A 17,346-nucleotide genomic window follows, 5' to 3' on the forward strand; every position below is an offset into this window, starting at 1 on the left:
AAATACTCTCAATTATTTTAAAAACCATTACAAACGAGTTCTAAACCTTTACAAGAATGCTAATATTTTAAGTGCGACCAATACTTTTGCTTTCCGAAAATAAGAAAAAAAAAAAAAGGAACAAAAGCAGATACCAGCGGCGTGTAATTAAATTATCTATTCCGGACTCCCAAATGGGATCAATAATCAAATAGGAAATAAATAATACAGAATTCGCTGTCCCAGAAACGATGGCACTCTCGTAGTTTTGTCCAAGAAAAAGGGTACTTCGTTTTCCCCCACTATTATACACCGCGGTAGCCTCCACAAATGAGGCGCTCACTTCGAAAGAGAAGAGAGTCATAGTGAGAAACCAAAATAACAGAGACGAGTGGAGAAGCACCATCGCCACCATGTGTCCGACGAAACAAAAGCACCGGAGCTCCGTCGCTGAACACGCCGGAAAATGCTCCAGATCGGAGGATTCTACAACCTCCACCGCCCACTGGATCTCCGAGTCCGTCCATGGCGGATCCTTGCGCCACGTGGACCTCACCACCGGAACCAACGGCTGGGCGTCACCTCCCGGCGACCTATTCTCCCTCCGCGCCAAGAACTACTTGTCGAAAAAACAAAAAGGCCCCGCCGGCGACTACCTACTGCAGCCGTGCGGCACTGACTGGCTCAGATCCAGCACGAAACTCGAGAACGTACTCGCTCGTCCCGATAATCGCGTGGCCAACGCGCTTCGGAAGGCACAGTCGCAAGGGAAGTCCCTGAAGAGCTTCATTTTCGCCGTGAATCTCCAGATTCCCGGCAAGGACCAGCACAGCGCCGTTTTCTATTTCGCCACGGAGGATCCTATCCCCGCCGGCTCGCTTCTCCACCGGTTCGTCCACGGCGACGACGCGTTCCGGAACCAGCGGTTCAAGATCGTGAACCGGATCGTGAAAGGGCCGTGGATCGTCGAGAAGACGGTAGGGAATTACAGTGCGTGCTTGCTGGGGAAGGCGCTGACGTGTAATTACCACAGAGGACCCAACTACCTCGAGATTGACGTCGATATCGCGAGTTCCGGGATCGCGAAGGCGATTCTGCGACTTGCATTGAGGTACGTGACGAGCGTAACGATCGACATGGGGTTTGTGGTGGAGGCGCAGGCGGAGGATGAGCTGCCTGAGAAGTTAGTCGGCGCGGTTCGGGTATGCGAGATGGAGATGTCGTCGGCAACGGTCGTGGAGGCACCGCAGACGACGGTCGTAGCGCGGGGATTGAGTTTTGCGTCTAAGGTGAATCATCACAAGTCCGGCGACGACGACGACGATTGAGAATCTTAAACGGCGGTAACTTTTAATTGTTTCTTTTTCTTTTTTGTTAAAAAAAGCCTTTAATTATTATTTGTTGTTAATTGTAATTTTCACTTGGTAGGTTAATCCCTTTTTTCATGGGGATTAATGTGTAGATAATAAAATTGAAATCGTAACAACAAATTACAATGCGACTGATTTTTCACTTTCCACATGTTTTTTTGGTTTCTCGGGATTAGTACAGAAAATTTGGGTTTTACTATTTTACTTTTATTCGGGTGTAGAGATTCTGGTAGTGGGGTATGGGGACGTTAAAATCGTCACAAAAGGTAACGACTCTTTCAACGTGGAAATGGAGAGCAATTTGTATGGAATAGGTTCTCCGGTGTCTTTCAGTCGAATAATGCAACAATAAGTGGACAAAAATTTACGTTTGATATTATATTATTAGATTGAGGCATTACAATAACGTTAAACTTTTTTCGTATAAATCATGTAAAAATGACATTATTTATGCTAGTACATTGTACCGAACTTGTTTGGCAGTGCGATTGTGACAAGACTATTCCATGAGAAATGAATCAGTTTCATGTCCTTGCCTTTTTTTTTTTCTTGCGACTTCAAAAGTAAAAGTAGATCTCATCCACAAGAATAAGACAATGAGGATTTTTTCTACAACCAAGACATAGACCTATTGTCCTCATCTGTTCGATAGATGCTTATCATGCGTTCCTAAAGTGTAGCACTTGTCCAATGACGATGTTGAATCAACTAAATGAGAGTATATCTCGACATTATGAAATTAGACGCAAACTTGGGTATAATTCGAGTATAACCTCAGTTGTTTTATTTCCTTCATTCGTGCGATACCTATCACAAAAACATAACACCCTGTGAATATTAGTTCTATTTGATTCAACACCGTGTGCTCATCGTAATCACCCGAACAAGATTCCTCGGTTTCTCGTCTTCAAGGGAGGGGAGGCCTAAAAAATTGTGGGTGTGGCATCCTTAGCGTAGCTTGGTGAAGTTATTAAGCCTAGTATGGTAGTAGCTTATACCCAAATGAAAGCAATTAGGACCCCATTCGGCCGATTATTACTTGGCTCTCCGCTTCCCACCGCTGAAAGCAATTGTGGGCTCAAATTTCCGAATCTCATGTCACCATCTTTGTTTTTATTATCGACATAAAGTTTCTACCTATAAAGAACAAATAATACATTGAGTCCACATTCGATTTTCTTACTCTTGTATTGTAACCATGTTTTCCTTGTTTTTGGTTGATAAAATCCAATGGGACATACGGTCTGTTCGAGTTCGAGATCAAATTGCACTTTTTTTAATTTAAATTAGTTTCAAATAGAATATAGTATTTAAATTTAAAAAGTAAAAAAAATAAAGAAAAGAGCTCTGTCGATGAAGCCTCATGTGGATAATGGAGAGGAGGCCCGACTCTTCTGAGCCTTTTATTTTCTTGAATCATTATTCACCATCCTGTTGTTAGAATTAGGAATGCCCGACCAATTTTGATAGGCTTTTACTTTATTTCTTTTTCCATAATCCATATTATTAAAAAAATAAATGGTCCTAGTCTCAATAGTTTTTTTTTTTTTTTTTTTTTCCTTTTTTGTTAAACTTTATTTTTCTAATCTTTTGGCAACTTTCAATGTGCTTGGCTGATAATTTGCTGGTTTTAATTAAATAAATCTTTGAGGATAGTGTCAAGTATGAGCAATAATTAGAGTCTCACATCGATTTGTTGATTGTTTCTTAGGGGGTGTAATTAAACTAATATTTTATGGGTTTTAAAAGTGATAGATTTAATGGTCCTAGTCTCAATAGTTTTTTTTTTTTTTTTTTTTTCGTGAAGCCTGAAGTGTCCCACACTTTCAAAAGTAGGAGTGATTTCTAATGGAATCCAAAAAGACTAAAGGTATATCAGCTCACTCCTGATCATAATCAATTGGAACACATTCTTTAAGCTATTTATAAGTCTATTTAAGTGAAACTTGGAAAAATACTTAAAGTGCTTCATGCATTTTTATTAAGGATTGTTCCAAAAATATTTTTACCAAAATCAAGTTTTAATCATTTTTACACAATGCTTTATAATGTTAGCATGAAAATTAACTTTAAACTGTGAGGTGAAAGAAAGTTAAAAAAAAGTCTCATGCACTTTGAAAGAGTTATCTTATCATTTATTTCGAAACCTTTGCCAGCGATAAGTGGAGATACAAAATTTGAGTGTACAATTGCTTTATAGCTCAAATATTTAGGGTTTACAAATTAGGTCTAGTGTTTGATACTTGGCTCTCCCAATGACCGTTCCACAAAGTGACATCATACGAACCCAAGCAAGAGAACCACAAATGGAGTAAATAATTTTGTCCTGGAAATCTTGCCAAATGCTTCCATTATTTAAACTTGAGCTATATATAGTTATACGCGCACTCAAACCCTAAACATGTCACCAAATTCTGTTGCTAAATACATGCATGAACTGTGTTCATCAAAATTTATTCAGCAAAATGACTCAGCTAGTAGTGCTAAATTAATTCAGATTTGAGACCACTCTAAACCTGATTTATTACTTAATCATAATCAATTTAGCAACTTCCAGCGGCGAATCCAATCTTCCCTCCTGCAACATCGTACACCACTTCAAACCCTTTCTGCTGAAAATTCCCAATGATCCCCGGCTGCCGATCTTCGGTGTTAGGAAGAATCGCCAAGCAAACCTGCGAAGTATCAACTATCACAATCACTGTCCCCGCCGATTTCAATTCCAAAGTAAGCCCGCCACTGAACGTAAACGCAACCACCGGAAACCTAAGACAGTTCAGGGGGTACTGGACAGTTGCTATGACCTTAGAGCGTATAACTTAGAGACGGTCTTGTTTTCGGCGGTAGCGTTTACGTTTAGTGGCGGGCTTACTTTGGAATTGAAATCGGCAGGGACAGTGATTGTGATAGTTGATACTTCGCAGGTTTGCTTGGCGATTCTTCCTAACACCGAAGATCGGCAGCCGGGGATCATTGGGAATTTTCAGCAGAAAGGGTTTGAAGTGGTGTACGATGTTGCCGGAGGGAAGATTGTATTTGCCGCTGGAAGTTGCTAAATTAATTATGATTAAGTAATAAATCAGGTTTAGAGTGGTCTCAAATCTGAATTAATTTAGCACTACTAGCTGAGTCATTTTGCTGAATAAATTTTGATGAACACAGTTCATGCATGTATCTAGCAACAGAATTTGGTGACATGTTTAGGGTTTGAGGTCGCGTATAATATATATAGCTCAAGTTTAAATAATGGAAGCATTTGGCAAGATTTCCAGAACAAAATTATTTACTCCATTTATGGTTCTCTTGCTTGGGTTCATATGATGTCACTTTGTGGAACGGTCATTGGGAGAGCCAAGTATCAAACACTAGACCTAATGTGTAAACCCTAAAAATTTGAGCTATAAAGCAATTGTACACTCAAATTTTGTATCTCCACTTATCGCTGACAAAGGTTTCGAAATAAATGATAAGATGACTCTTTCAAAGTGCATGAGACTTTTTTTTAACTTTCTTTCACCTCATAGTTTAAAGTTAATTTTCATGCTAACATTATAAAGCATTGTGTAAAAAATGATTAAAACTTGATTTTGGTAAAAATATTTTTGGAACAATCCTTAATAAAAATGCAAGAAACACTTTAAGTATTTTTTTTCCAAGTTTCACTTAAATAGGCTTATAAATAGCTTAAAGGACATGTTCCAATTGATTATGATCAGGAGGGAGCTGATATACCTTTAGTCTTTCTAGATTCCATTAGAAATCACTCCTACTTTTCAAAATGTGGGACACTTCAGGCTTCACGAAAAAAGGAAGAAAAAAAACTATTGAGACTAAGACCATTAAATCTCGCACTTTTTGTAACATCCCACATCACCCAGGGGAGTGATCTTTAAATGTATATTCTCATCCCTACCTAGCACGAGGCATTTTGGGAGCTCACTGGCTTCGGGTTCCGTAGGAACTCCGAAGTTAAGCGAGAAGGGGGCTAGAGCAATCCCATGATGGATGACCCACTGGGAAGTTGCTCGTGAGTTCCCAAAAACAAAACCGTGAGGGAATAGTAAGTCCAAAGCGGACAATATCGTGCTACGGTAGTGGAGCGGGCCCGGGAAGTGATCCGCCGCGGGTCGGGATGTGACAAATTAGTATCAGAGCCTAACCCTGGTCACGTGTGTGCCAACGAGGATGTCGGGCCCCTAAGGGGGGTGGATTGTAAATCCCACATCACCCAGGGGAGTGATCCTTAAATGTATATTCTCATCCCTACCTAGCACGAGGCCTTTTGGGAACTCACTGGCTTCGGGTTCCGTAGGAACTCCGAAGTTAAGCGAGAAGGGGGCTAGAGCAATCCCATGATGGGTGACCCACTGGGAAGTTGCTCGTGAGTTCCCAGAGCAATCTCATGATGGGTGACCCACTGGGAAGTTGCTCGTGAGTTTCCAAAAACAAAACCGTGAGAGAATGGTAAGCCCAAAGCGGACAATATTGTGCTACGTTGGTGGAGCATGCCCAAGAAGTGGTCCTCCCCGGGCTGGGATGTGACAATTGGTATCAGAGCCTAACCCTGGTCGTGTGTGTGCCGACGAGGACGTCGGGCCCCTAAGGGGGGTGGATTGTAACATCCCACATCACCCAGGGGAGTGATCCTTAAATGTATATTCTCATCCCTACCTAGCACGAGGCCTTTTGGGAGCTCACTGGCTTCGGGTTCCGTAGGAACGCCGAAGTTAAGCGAGAAGGGGGCTAGAGCAATCCCATGGGTGACCCACTGGGAAGTTGCTCGTGAGTTCCCAAAAACAAAACCGTGATAGAATGGTAAGCCCAAAACGGACAATATCGTGCTACGGTGGTGGAGCGGGCCCGGGAAGTGGTCCCCCCCCGGACTGGGATGTGACACTTTTAAAACCCTTAAAATCTTAGTTTGACTACACTCCCTAAGAAACAATCAACAAATCGATGTGAGACTCTAATTATTGCTCATACTTGGCACTATCCTCAAAGATTTATTTAACTAAAACCAGCAAATTATCAGCCAAGCACATTGAAAGTTGCCAAAAGATTAGAAAAATAAAATTTAACAAAAAAGAAAAAAAAAAAAAACTATTGAGACTAGGACCATTTATTTTTTTTAATAATATGGATTATGGAAAAAGAAATAAAGTAAAAGCCTATCAATTTATTTGTTATATTTGATGCTCTAGCGCAACACACGTAATGTGTTAACAGTCTTATTGATAATATATATTTGCATAAATCTGTCATTGATATAACATGAAAAAATAGTAACACTATATGACATCTTGACGCTAAAATCTAAATTCTTTTTATAACATATATAACATATCATAACTAAACATTAAGGAACACGATTCGTGCATGTATTAATATATTGACATATATACATGACACATATAGAAAGAGTTAGCAACACAAAAAATTAGTAAGTACCTTTGGTGGAGGGGGTGCAAGTAATTGCAGGCAGTAGAGATTTCAACTGAACTGTGTGATGGGTAAGTTTCTCCTTCCTTCCTGCCAAGGCAAAACCCTTCTCCAAAGAGCAGAGAACTAGACAAAGAAATAATACATATAAACCAAGAGACCTGAAAAAAAAGAGCTAAAATTCATCGGAGCAATTTCCATGAAGCCTTATTACTCCCTAAAAGTTTTTAGCTCTTAGATTTGGGATGAGGATGCACTCCCTTATAAGGAGACTCACGGTTGACGTATACGAATACTTTGGTGTTATTTTTCTGGACTTTAATTTTTCTATTAAAAATAATGAAGGTCGCCATGCATAAGCGGACTTAATTATTATTTCATGTAAATTTTATAACATTGAATTCACACACGCGCGCGCACATATATATATATATGTGTATATATATATGAGTACGTATCCTCTTTGGATATAAAAAAATAGAGCTCAAAGATCAAAAGATTTGGGCTGTTGAAATTTTGATCCAACAACTACAAATATGGAGCCTTTCTAAAAGTTATAATAATTGTAGCTGTTGGATCAAATTTCGACTGTCCGAATCATGTGATCCTTGGGTTCCCTTTTTTTTAGATCTGGAGAGGATTTGTACTATATATATATAGTACTTTATTTTATATATATAAATTCAATGATAAATCGGACTGAGGAGATATTATTTCAGTGGAGGACATGCAAGCTGGAAAAAGCAGGCATATGTGTGGAATCGTGAATTTAGATACTCAAGACTAGTCAGAGAGTGCTTAAGTTTTCAAATGGTAATTAATTAGCAAGTCAAATACTAATTAGAAATGTCTTATCATTTCAACAACAACAACGTATACTTGTGTAGTCTTTGCAGACAAAGACAGATCGATTTGGAGAAGGTATGCATAGAGAGTGAGACAAAGCAATTCCCGTCAAGTATCGTGGATCAAGTTTTCCAAGCTAGGAAACTACGTACATAATGATGAATTTTCTTGTGGCTGCATGCGTTTATTTCCCGGTTGCACATGTGGATGTCCTTAATTGAAGTCCATACTAATTAATTAGTCATCACCTCTGCGACGAAATCAATACTATTTAGAATTGATGATGGTGGTCAATGATAGGTTGAAATATCTTTGAAGAATCTTTCGAGCTAGTTAGAATTGATGAGAAAACTTAATGGAATATGATAACTGCCCCAAAATAATGGAATGCAATGGTGAAACTATCGGTTGGTTCATTTTAAAAGAACAAGAAGAAAAAAAAAGTAATCACTTTGAACCTCATGCTAAGTTCTGTATTGGACCTGAATGCAATGAATGAAATATTTGATGTTCTAACGGTTTGAATGAAAAACAAAGTTTCTAATTTTTTGTCCGAAAACTTTCAGTGAACTTCAAATCTATTAAAATATTGCTTTCTTAAAAAGGATAACAAACATTCATAAGGAGGATAAATAACAGATAATTAACACTTTGACATCACCGAAACCACAAAGACAACGAGATCATTACTAACAACTTTATTTTTCGGTAGCTGCTTATTTAGCAGTACCACCAGTTAGAAATCTTCATCAGCAATGATTTAAGTAGCTAATCAATCAGGGGCAACCTGCAGGGCCAAATCCGATCTTTCCCCCAGCAACGTCGTACACCACTTGCAGCCTCTTCTGCTGAACGTTGCCGATAATCCCGACGCTACTATCGTCCTTGTTTCCGGCAAACGCCAAGCAAAACTGCGAACCACTAGTCTGGAACAGTACCCCTGTCGCGTCCAAGTCTACCGTAACCCCACCTCCAAATACAAACCCTATCTTCGGGTACGACACCGTTTTAAGTCCACTAAAGTCGTAGCAAGTGTCTAGTAGGGCAGACTTCGACTTAGCAAAAGGGTACTTCTCCATCGCTTTTATAAAAGCCGCGCGTAATGCGGCATACGGGGTCGCCGGAAGGCGCGTGATCACCGTCCCCGAGTCGATGACTGTCCCCGACTTTGAAAAGATAGAGGCTGAAATCTTCAGTTGACGGCTACCGACGGTGATTCCAACTAGGTCAAGGGCGTAAAATGTAGCGCTTTGGGATAAAGTTTTGAGCGGCGTGAACTTGACGGCGTTACCGGAGCCTCCGTCGGGGCCGAATTTGAGGTAGCCGGTGGAGCTTGAAGTGGAGGGTAGACAGTAGGAGAACACTCGTTTGTATTTCTGGGAGGTTTGTTCGACGAAGGAGATGCTGGTCCGGCCCAGACCGAGCAAACCGGCGGCGGCGCCGAACTGGACTTCGCTGTTTTGCGCGCAGCCAAAATCGAAATCATCGTAAGCATCCGTCGGTGTTATTGTTAGCTTGTCATTGCCGAAGAAGCCCAATGAGGAAGAGTTGTCTAAATACTTGGCGCTGTAGGTGCACGTGGCTGCAGAGCAGTCGCGGCCGATGCCGGCCACTGTGAGCTGAGAACACGCAGCGGACTCACAGGAGATGTTGGAGTATGAGGTGGAGTGGGAGGGGTCGAACATTGGCTCTTTCTGTTTGTAACAAGATGGGACACACGGTCGGCATTGTGTCCAAGTTAGGTCGCTGCCTGTGTCGATAAGGAGGGAGAGGTTTTTGGCCGGTGTGCCGAGGCCCACCGTTACAATGTAGTTGGATGATCCAAGTTGCAGACCGTACTGGACGGGGATGGTATTGGTGGCGGCGTCAGGTTGTGTGAGTGAGTTAAGACGGTAGTGAATTGAGCGGACTCGGGCTTCGTCTTGCTTGAGGATTTGAGTGCGATCCTGATCAGTGGGGTTACTTTGTGATCTGTGTTGTTTGCATGGCCCATGCTTGTGTACCACTTCCAATACTGATTCCTTGTTATTGTAAGGACCTGAATTGAAAATATTCATCTTTAGTTTCTCATTTATCATAACTATGTGATAATTTAAAATAAATTAATATATAATTTAAGAATGATGAATTACAATATAGACATTTCGGATAGTGACTGGATCTTATAAAATACATGTAAAAAAATAAACGTCCTCCGATCTTAACCCATCTATATATATTAGTCCACCTGTATAGTTAAAACATGTAAATTTCTAAGAAAACATCTGGTCGATGCGATAATTTATCCATGCATATGTACTGACCTGGTTAAACCATGGAGTTTCATAGAAGCAATTAGCTCGAACTGAATATAAATATATACTCGATGAGAAAAGACAAAACGCACGCACACATAGAGATAATAGGGGGGTAATTAAAGTTCAAAAACTTAAGCTGCAGAAGGAAGCGCTTTAATAATGCTGTTATATATGGAGTTCAACCTTGGGTGGAGAGGATGCAGGTGGTTGCTGGTTGCAGAGAGTTTACTTCAACTGTGTGAGTATGTGGAAGAAGGTCAGTTTTTGTATCTCCTTCTGTCGAAGCAAGGCCCTTCTCCGGCGAGCAGAGAATTACGCAGATAAAAAACACAAAGCAACCAAAGAAACCCCTGAGGAAGGAGGGGGAGATAGAAATGGCCCAAATGGGAGTTGCCATGATCTAATAACAAGCCTAGCTAGTAGCTCCTGGAATCTGAGCATAAACTCCTATATATCCTTATAAGCTCATTGGGAGGTAGGGACGTACGGCAATTAAAATGGACATTCGAAGGTGTCGGTGCGCCACAATAATTTGTGTAACTTTTTCGTTGTAGCATCTTGTTTGTTTCCCCTTCAAAGTGCTTTTGGCAAGGATATGCAGAAGATATGCCTGCCATGCCTGCTTTTGCAACTTTTCTGTAACAATGTTATCTTTGAAATTCCCTTGCGTAATAATTCGGTCACCACTCATCCACAAGAGCAAGTTAATAGTGTTTTTCATTCCCAACTTGGCTAATTCAACACTGTTTTTTTAAAGAGGAATTGAACACGGCAGTAAGAGTAAATATTCTTAGCCAATTAAAATATAAATCTCTTGTAATCCAAGACTTGCATTCAAATTTTTAGAAGATATAAATGAAGTAAAGTTTTACAAGAATTATCGAGCAGACTAGATATGCGAGAATTATAAAATTGCAACAATTCAAAAGTGTACTTTTATTTTAATTTGTACACTTTACACCCTTGAAATTTATTTTTACTGTTACGTTTACACGCACATACCAATCGTCACTACATGTTTTGGGATATGCGAGAATTATAAAATCGCAACAATTCAAAAGTGTACTTTTATTTTAATTTGTACACTTTACACACTTGAAATTTATTTTTACTGTTACGTTTACATGCACATACCAATGGTCACCACATGGTTTGTTCCAACTCGTCTACATGTATTACCATTACATTTTTTTAATACCAATTGAGGACGATCTTTAGTCGTCAACTGTTTAATCCGACATTTTCCCTAAGCTGCTGCTGCTGGCCTAATCAAACTTCTTAACCATCCTAATCAAGCAGCAAATCACATAAGCCCTCAGGGGCATCCTGCAGGGGCAAATCCGATTTTTCCACCAGCCACATCATAAACCACCTGCACCCTCTTCTGCTGAACGTTTCCAAATATCCCTATGTCGCTGTCGTCACCGTTTGCGGCAAACGCCAGGCAAACTTGATCGGCACTTGCCGCGTAGAATATCCCGGTCGGGTCCAATTCCAACGTCGTTCCGCCGCCGAACGCAAACGAAATTTTCGGAAACGTCACCGTATCGACCTTGCTGAAGTCGTAACAAGTGTCGAGAATCGAAAGCGCCGGAGCTGACGGGTAGCTCTTCATCCCCTGCTGAAACGCGTCGCGCAGTGCCGTGTATGCTGTCGGCGGCAGGCGCGTGATCACTGTCCCGGAATCTATAATCGTCCCCGCGGAGGAAAAAATTGTACCGGGAATCGGTAATTTTTTCCCGCCAACGCTGATCCCGACGACGTCGAGGCCGTAAAATGACCCGCCTTGGGAGACGTCGGCGAGGGGTGTGAATTTCACTGCGCTGGAAGATCCACCGCCTTTGCCGAAGCTGAGGTATCCAGTGCCGCTGGATTTGGAGGGGAGGCAGTAGGAGAAGAACCGGTTGTATTTCAAGGCGGATTGCTCGATGATGGAGATTTTATCCCGGCCGAGACCGAGCAAACCGGCGGCGCCCCCGAAGAGTCCCTGATTGTTCTGGCCGCATCCGAACAAAAACCCGTCAAAAATATCCGTCGACGTTAAGCTCAGCCGTTCCTTCCCGAAATATCCGGCGGTAAATGACTGGTCTCCGTACTGAATGACGTAGACGCAGGTGGAGGACGAGCAGCGGGGAGTGTTTCCAGTGCCTGACTCCAGTTCGGAACACGTGGCGGAGCTACAAGAGATGTTGACGTATGAGGCGGATGCTGCGGGGTCGAAGATGGGCTCCTTCTGTTTGTAACATGATTTGGCACATGGGCGGCATTGGGTCCACGTCAGATCACTTCCCGTGTCGAAGATGAGGCTGAGCATCTTCTTGGGCGAGCCCAGGCCCACGCTGACAATGTAGTTGCCTGAGCCCACTACGCTTCCGGACTGGGCCGGAATTTTGGTTTCGGCGGATGGGCGGAGTTTGTCGACGGTGGCTGCGGATGGTGCTTTCTTGGTGTTGACTCGGGAGTGGATTGAATCAACTCGGGCTTGGTCTTGCGTGAGGATTTGAGCGTGGGTTGGAATTTTGGAGTTCTTCTTCTTGATTCCAGAGCATGGTCCGTGCTTGTGTACCACTTTCAGTACGGTCGATGATGACGTTGGTCCCTTGTTGTCGTGACCTGAATTCAAATAGAAGATTCACAATTACTTTACACTTTTTTAATTAGAACCAAGCATTTCTGATTACGTTCAGTACAAAAACTTAAAAGTGTTTTCCGAGTTATAGTATTTTTTTAAAAAATCGTTAGAATTTAGTTAACGATTTTTACTTCAGAAGAAAGTGCTGACGAGCAAAAATACGTAATATTTTCTTATGGTTTTTTTTTTCTTTGAATATGAAAAAGCAATTTGTCTTTAAGATGGGACTGGCTTGTGAGACTGAAAGATTATTCAGCCTTGCTATATTCTTTGCATTATTTGGTAAAGGTCGGCACTAGGCATCAATGTTCATCGGTGTCTTGGCCTGCTGGCCAGTCTCTGTCGTACTGCTTATGTGAACATGAATGACCAAACAACATGCATGGTTTTTGGATATTTTAATTTGTTTAGTAAAAAAAAAGAAAAAAAAAAGTTTTTATGTCATGCTTTTGTTGAGCAATCATAGTCGAATTTATTTAATTAATTGTATCATATTTGGTCATTGCGTAATTTTTAATTGTTGCAGCTTACAAATACACAAGATTAAATTTTCCATATTCTTGTGGCATCTATGTGGCCTTCATCATTGATTGAAATGTGTTAATTTTATGACAACAAAGTTAAAAATAGTTAAATTTATTAACAAGTGTCAATCAAAGATAAATTACTACGGAAAAACTATAGATAAAATGAATGTAAAAAATTTAAACTTCAAATACACGCGTGTGCATACACACATATATGTTATTGGAAACAGAAGACTTTAAGAACAAAGCCATGAAAAAAAGCTTTTTCAGTAACTTTTTGAAAGTTTTTTAACAAACAAAAGGAATGTATTTATTATGTCAAAATTGACCTCTTCTTATTTTTCTCGATAGATTTGAGTTTGACCAAGTTGATTAGAGCAATATACTTTTCTTTATATACTCAAATTTGAATTTCCTTCCTCGTAAATTAGATTAATATTGTGTAATTATTAGTAGTAAAAAAAAACATAATCCCCTTTGTTGTTGGTGTTAATATATAATCGTGTTGGCATCAAATAATGGGTAATTGTGGCTCACTATTTACATGTTTGGTTCCATTTCACAATCATGCATGTTGAAAATTAAAACAACTACCAATGGTTTATTACTTTTCAAAACATCAATTTTATGACTTTTTAAGATTTTGCAGAATCTAACCCGTGCTCTCCTTATCAAAGTATCCCCTTAAATTTTCTTTTATCTATTTTATAAAAAGAAATGTTTCTAATGGCTTGTTGTTGTGTCTCTACTAATTCACGGGTTAAGGAATTGGATTCTCCGACCACCCACACTACATATGTTTCCAACTTTGCAATTAAACCATGTATCTACGTATAAGCAAGCTCTAACAAAATATAGCTTTCAATATGAATGAATTTTTGTAAGGATGATATTTTGCAATGATGACCTACAAAATGTTCAGTTCAGATTATTGTAAATAGTACAAAATATGGAACGTGGAAATTGTATTAAGCTACTAATTCGTTGCACTTTGCTACTCTCTCATTATCTATATATATAATATATCCAATAAAACTGAAATTAAAATTTAAAAAAAAAAAATGAACATATTTATTAACCTTTGGCGGAGGAGCTAGGGCTGCAGGAGGTTGCCGGCAGCAGAGAATTGAGTTCAACTGTATGAGCATGTTGATGGAGAAGCTGGTTTTCTTCCATGGCAAAGCCCTTCTCCAAAGAGCTGAGAAATAGGGTTAGAAATACAGAAAAGCCAAGCAAATAGCTCATGAGGGAGGAGGAGGCGGAGGAGGAGGAGGAGGAGCTAGAAAAACTGGGAGTTGCCGCCATGAGTATCGAAAACTCTTCCCAGAATTCAAATTATGGTATTGCTCCTACAAATCGTGACCTTCTCTGCCTTATAAGCTAATTGGAAACCCATTGGGTTATCAATTCTTACACGTCACCCATTATAACAGCAAACACATAATGCAAGCTTGCCCATCAATATCAAATCCACTAAACGACGTCAGACCAACTGGTTGATTAGGGGTTGTTTTTTTTTTTTTTGTTGAACAATAGGGTTTGTTTAGAAAGGGCAGATATAACACTACGTATACACGGCGTATACATATGTATGTAAGTATTTAGACTCTGTGGCTTCAGCTTCATTTTCTTTGCTGCGGAGAATTAAGTCCAACCATCCCAATCCAATGCGTAGATGTCGACAAATACATAGCATCTTGAAGGTGAGTGGCAAATACTAGAGACTATACGTGAGGCAACCTTAGCTCACCTTTTGTCCATATACAAGTAAAACATAGCATGGGCCTAAATTTTCATCCTTACAATTAAATTTTCATTACGTGATTAGTCAGCATGACAAGAGATATACAATTTATAATTTATAAAATCAAAATGACTATCACATGTGGTCTAATATCTGAGTGCGTAGGGTGTTGGGTTTCCTCCCATGCTTTTCAACTTTGAAACTCATCTCTCTCCTAAATTATTGTAATAGTTTCGAACCCCCCACCTATCCTAAATAATAAAAACATGACCATGAATTACCAGATGCACTACACCCATACACACTTGTGAATGCTACTGGCATGGTATGTAACGAGAGAGAGAGAGAGAGAGAGAGAGAGAGAGAGAGAGAGAGAGAGAGAGAGAGAGAGAGAGAGAGAGAGAGATCCGTATAAACTAACATAGTGGCTGTCTTCACTTGCTATTGTAGCATAATAGCAAGGGAAGGCAGCGTAATTATCATCCATGACTCGTTCATCTTTTCTAGATATAGTTAGTACTATATACACCTTAACATGGTTTTCTTAAGTATAGGCAAATTAGCAACTTCATTAAATCTTTCATTATTTCAACCTTCCAGAAGAGATATATATATATATATATAGATATATCACATGTTGTACAGTATTTTTTCAGCACCGAAATGACTTGGGTCCAACCAAAATTATCATTAAAACGACAACGTTGTCAAATTTTAAGCCAATTAGAATATTAGGGGTTTTCACTTCAGACTTTGAAAAAGATGTGTATGGGAAGCAAATCAATCATGGTATTCTGCACCTGATTTTCCAGTAGTGGAGATATGCTGGAATGGCTGCCCCAATGGAATAATGAAGGTTTTCCATGATTTTATTCCTAAAATATATATTTAATGGAGACGAATATGTGACACCATTATTTTAACATAATCTTTAAGACACATTTATGTGTTTCCTACTTTATAATGTATTTAAATCATCTGAATCATTTATATTTTAGGTCTTTCCCTAAAAGTGATGTCTACAAAAAATCACTCAAATTTGAAACTATATGACCATTGGAGTAAGGGTTTATAGTTTTTTTGTATAACCATATTCGTCTATTTTCTTCATCACAAATGAATGCATTAATGATGGATTTGTCTAACTTCGTGCAAGGATAGTCTATGAATGATGTTCTAAAAGATAGATGGTTCAAATCATGAAAATACATTATAGAGTGAACCTCATAAAAACATGTGTCAAAATTTTTATTAAAAAAATGTGGTGCAACAGATTGCTCCATATATATGTGTGTGTGTGTGTGTGTGATTGCTCCTTATGTGTGTGTGTGTGTAGGAAGCCTTTTAAGGGAAGAGATTCTCATTTTTTTTTTATAAAAATGGGGATCCTTTTTGGGGTCCACACCACATCGAACTTTAACGATCCGAACCGTCTAATTTTCAAGTTGTACCTCATAGATCATCCTTTCAAAATATTAGCCAAATCGGAAATATTTAAGACATATAATTGGGCTCAAAGAAATGAACGAATACTTTGTTATAAGAAACAATGAAATTTGATCTTGATAATAAAATAGGCAAATTATTTCGGATTGAATTGAATTTTTGCAATGATGATCTATGATTCGAGACTAACAACATAGACGGCTCGGATCATTAAAATTTGATGTGGAGTAGGCCCCACATCTAATCCCCATTTTTTGAAAAAAATGGGGATCCCTTTGCATAAAGGACATATATATAGGGTAGTGCTATTCAGTATTCACATGTCCTTATTAGTTTTATCCATGTATCTTATTCAATTTATTCGATTTAACGGCCAAAATTTGAGAGAGTGTGTGAAAAGTAAAAATAGATGTGTAGATGTGTGAATAACAATACTCTATACACATATATAAGTGGTAACCCACCTACCCCAAAGTCTCCACCAATCCATCCCACTATGACGTATTCTAACAACTTAAAAGTCCAATCTAATATTTGATCCATTCATTTCATTATCCCATGTAAATCCTTGGCATACTATTGCTTATTTTTTCCAAAATCTACTTTCGAATAGAAAATACGTCTCCTCATTGTTCAGATCAAAAGTTTGATAACATATTATAAGTAAAATATTATGATTAAAACGAAGACAATCACTAGTTCGAATTAAGAGTTTGAGAAAATATTATGATTAAAGTGAAGACTTGTCTGACAAGGTAATTATTATTTTTAGGTGCATTACCGTGTAACAAGACCAATAACGATATGACTTCGTATGGTGCATAATATTTTGGCACACTTGCACCCAACAAATAATTGAGTACACGAAGACCACACTGAGCACACCAAACTGAAATTATTGGAAGAAAATTGACACCCACCAAGTTTTATTTAATTCAATAATTACTCCACATAAATAGAAACTTCTTATTAAATCTTTTGTTTAATTGACTATCCTCAATAATTAAGCAATAGTACCACAATAATGAGTAGAAATACTCTTTTCCTTTGCTTAATATGTGCCAAC

The 17,346-nt window shown here is 39.2% G+C and overlaps 3 protein-coding genes across 4 annotated transcripts; 1 reads left to right on the forward strand and 2 right to left on the reverse strand.

Annotated features, from left to right (window-relative positions):
* Positions 1–304: 304 nt before the first annotated feature.
* On the forward strand, positions 305–1,491 carry LOC137736116 (protein ENHANCED DISEASE RESISTANCE 2-like). The gene has a single exon (XM_068475449.2). The coding sequence runs from the start codon at positions 393–395 to the stop codon at positions 1,305–1,307; it is 915 nt and encodes a 304-aa protein (XP_068331550.2). The 5' UTR covers positions 305–392; the 3' UTR covers positions 1,308–1,491.
* Positions 1,492–8,194: 6,703 nt separating this feature from the next.
* On the reverse strand, positions 8,195–10,498 carry LOC137729728 (aspartyl protease family protein At5g10770). Its single transcript, XM_068468741.2, has 2 exons — positions 10,115–10,498; positions 8,195–9,672 (listed from the first exon to the last, which is right to left on the reverse strand). Exons 1-2 carry the CDS (start codon positions 10,326–10,328, stop codon positions 8,411–8,413), a joined length of 1,476 nt encoding a protein of 491 aa, XP_068324842.2. The 5' UTR covers positions 10,329–10,498; the 3' UTR covers positions 8,195–8,410.
* A 354-nt stretch (positions 10,499–10,852) lies between these two features.
* LOC137732400 (aspartyl protease family protein At5g10770) lies at positions 10,853–15,419 on the reverse strand. Of its 2 annotated transcripts, XR_015956732.1 has the most exons (3): positions 14,170–15,419; positions 11,076–12,544; positions 10,853–10,942 (listed from the first exon to the last, which is right to left on the reverse strand). XR_015956732.1 is itself a non-coding variant. In XM_068471713.2 (2 exons), exons 1-2 carry the CDS (start codon positions 14,393–14,395, stop codon positions 11,247–11,249), a joined length of 1,524 nt encoding a protein of 507 aa, XP_068327814.2. In that variant the 5' UTR covers positions 14,396–14,476; the 3' UTR covers positions 10,853–11,246. The 2 variants fall into 2 exon arrangements, 1 of the variants encoding a protein (XP_068327814.2); XM_068471713.2 differs by having other exon boundaries at positions 10,853–12,544; positions 14,170–14,476.
* Positions 15,420–17,346: the final 1,927 nt, after the last annotated feature.

The sequence above is a fragment of the Pyrus communis genome, chromosome 15, assembly GCF_041283825.1.
Source record: "Pyrus communis isolate YQ-2024b chromosome 15, ASM4128382v1, whole genome shotgun sequence".
NCBI classification, from domain to species: Eukaryota; Viridiplantae; Streptophyta; class Magnoliopsida; order Rosales; family Rosaceae; genus Pyrus; species Pyrus communis.

Bases quoted from the DNA above. Each gene is read 5' to 3' on its own strand.
- LOC137736116 (XM_068475449.2), top strand. From the start codon at position 393: ATGTGTCCGACGAAACAAAAGCACCGGAGCTCCGTCGCTGAACACGCC.
- LOC137732400 (XM_068471713.2), bottom strand. From the start codon at position 14,395: ATGGCGGCAACTCCCAGTTTTTCTAGCTCCTCCTCCTCCTCCTCCGCC. The intron at 12,545-14,169 runs GTTAATAAATAT...ATTTGAATTCAG, and splicing joins CCCTAGCTCCTCCGCCAAAG to GTCACGACAACAAGGGACCA.
- LOC137729728 (XM_068468741.2), bottom strand. From the start codon at position 10,328: ATGGCAACTCCCATTTGGGCCATTTCTATCTCCCCCTCCTTCCTCAGG. The intron at 9,673-10,114 runs GTTGAACTCCAT...TTTTCAATTCAG, and splicing joins CTGCATCCTCTCCACCCAAG to GTCCTTACAATAACAAGGAA.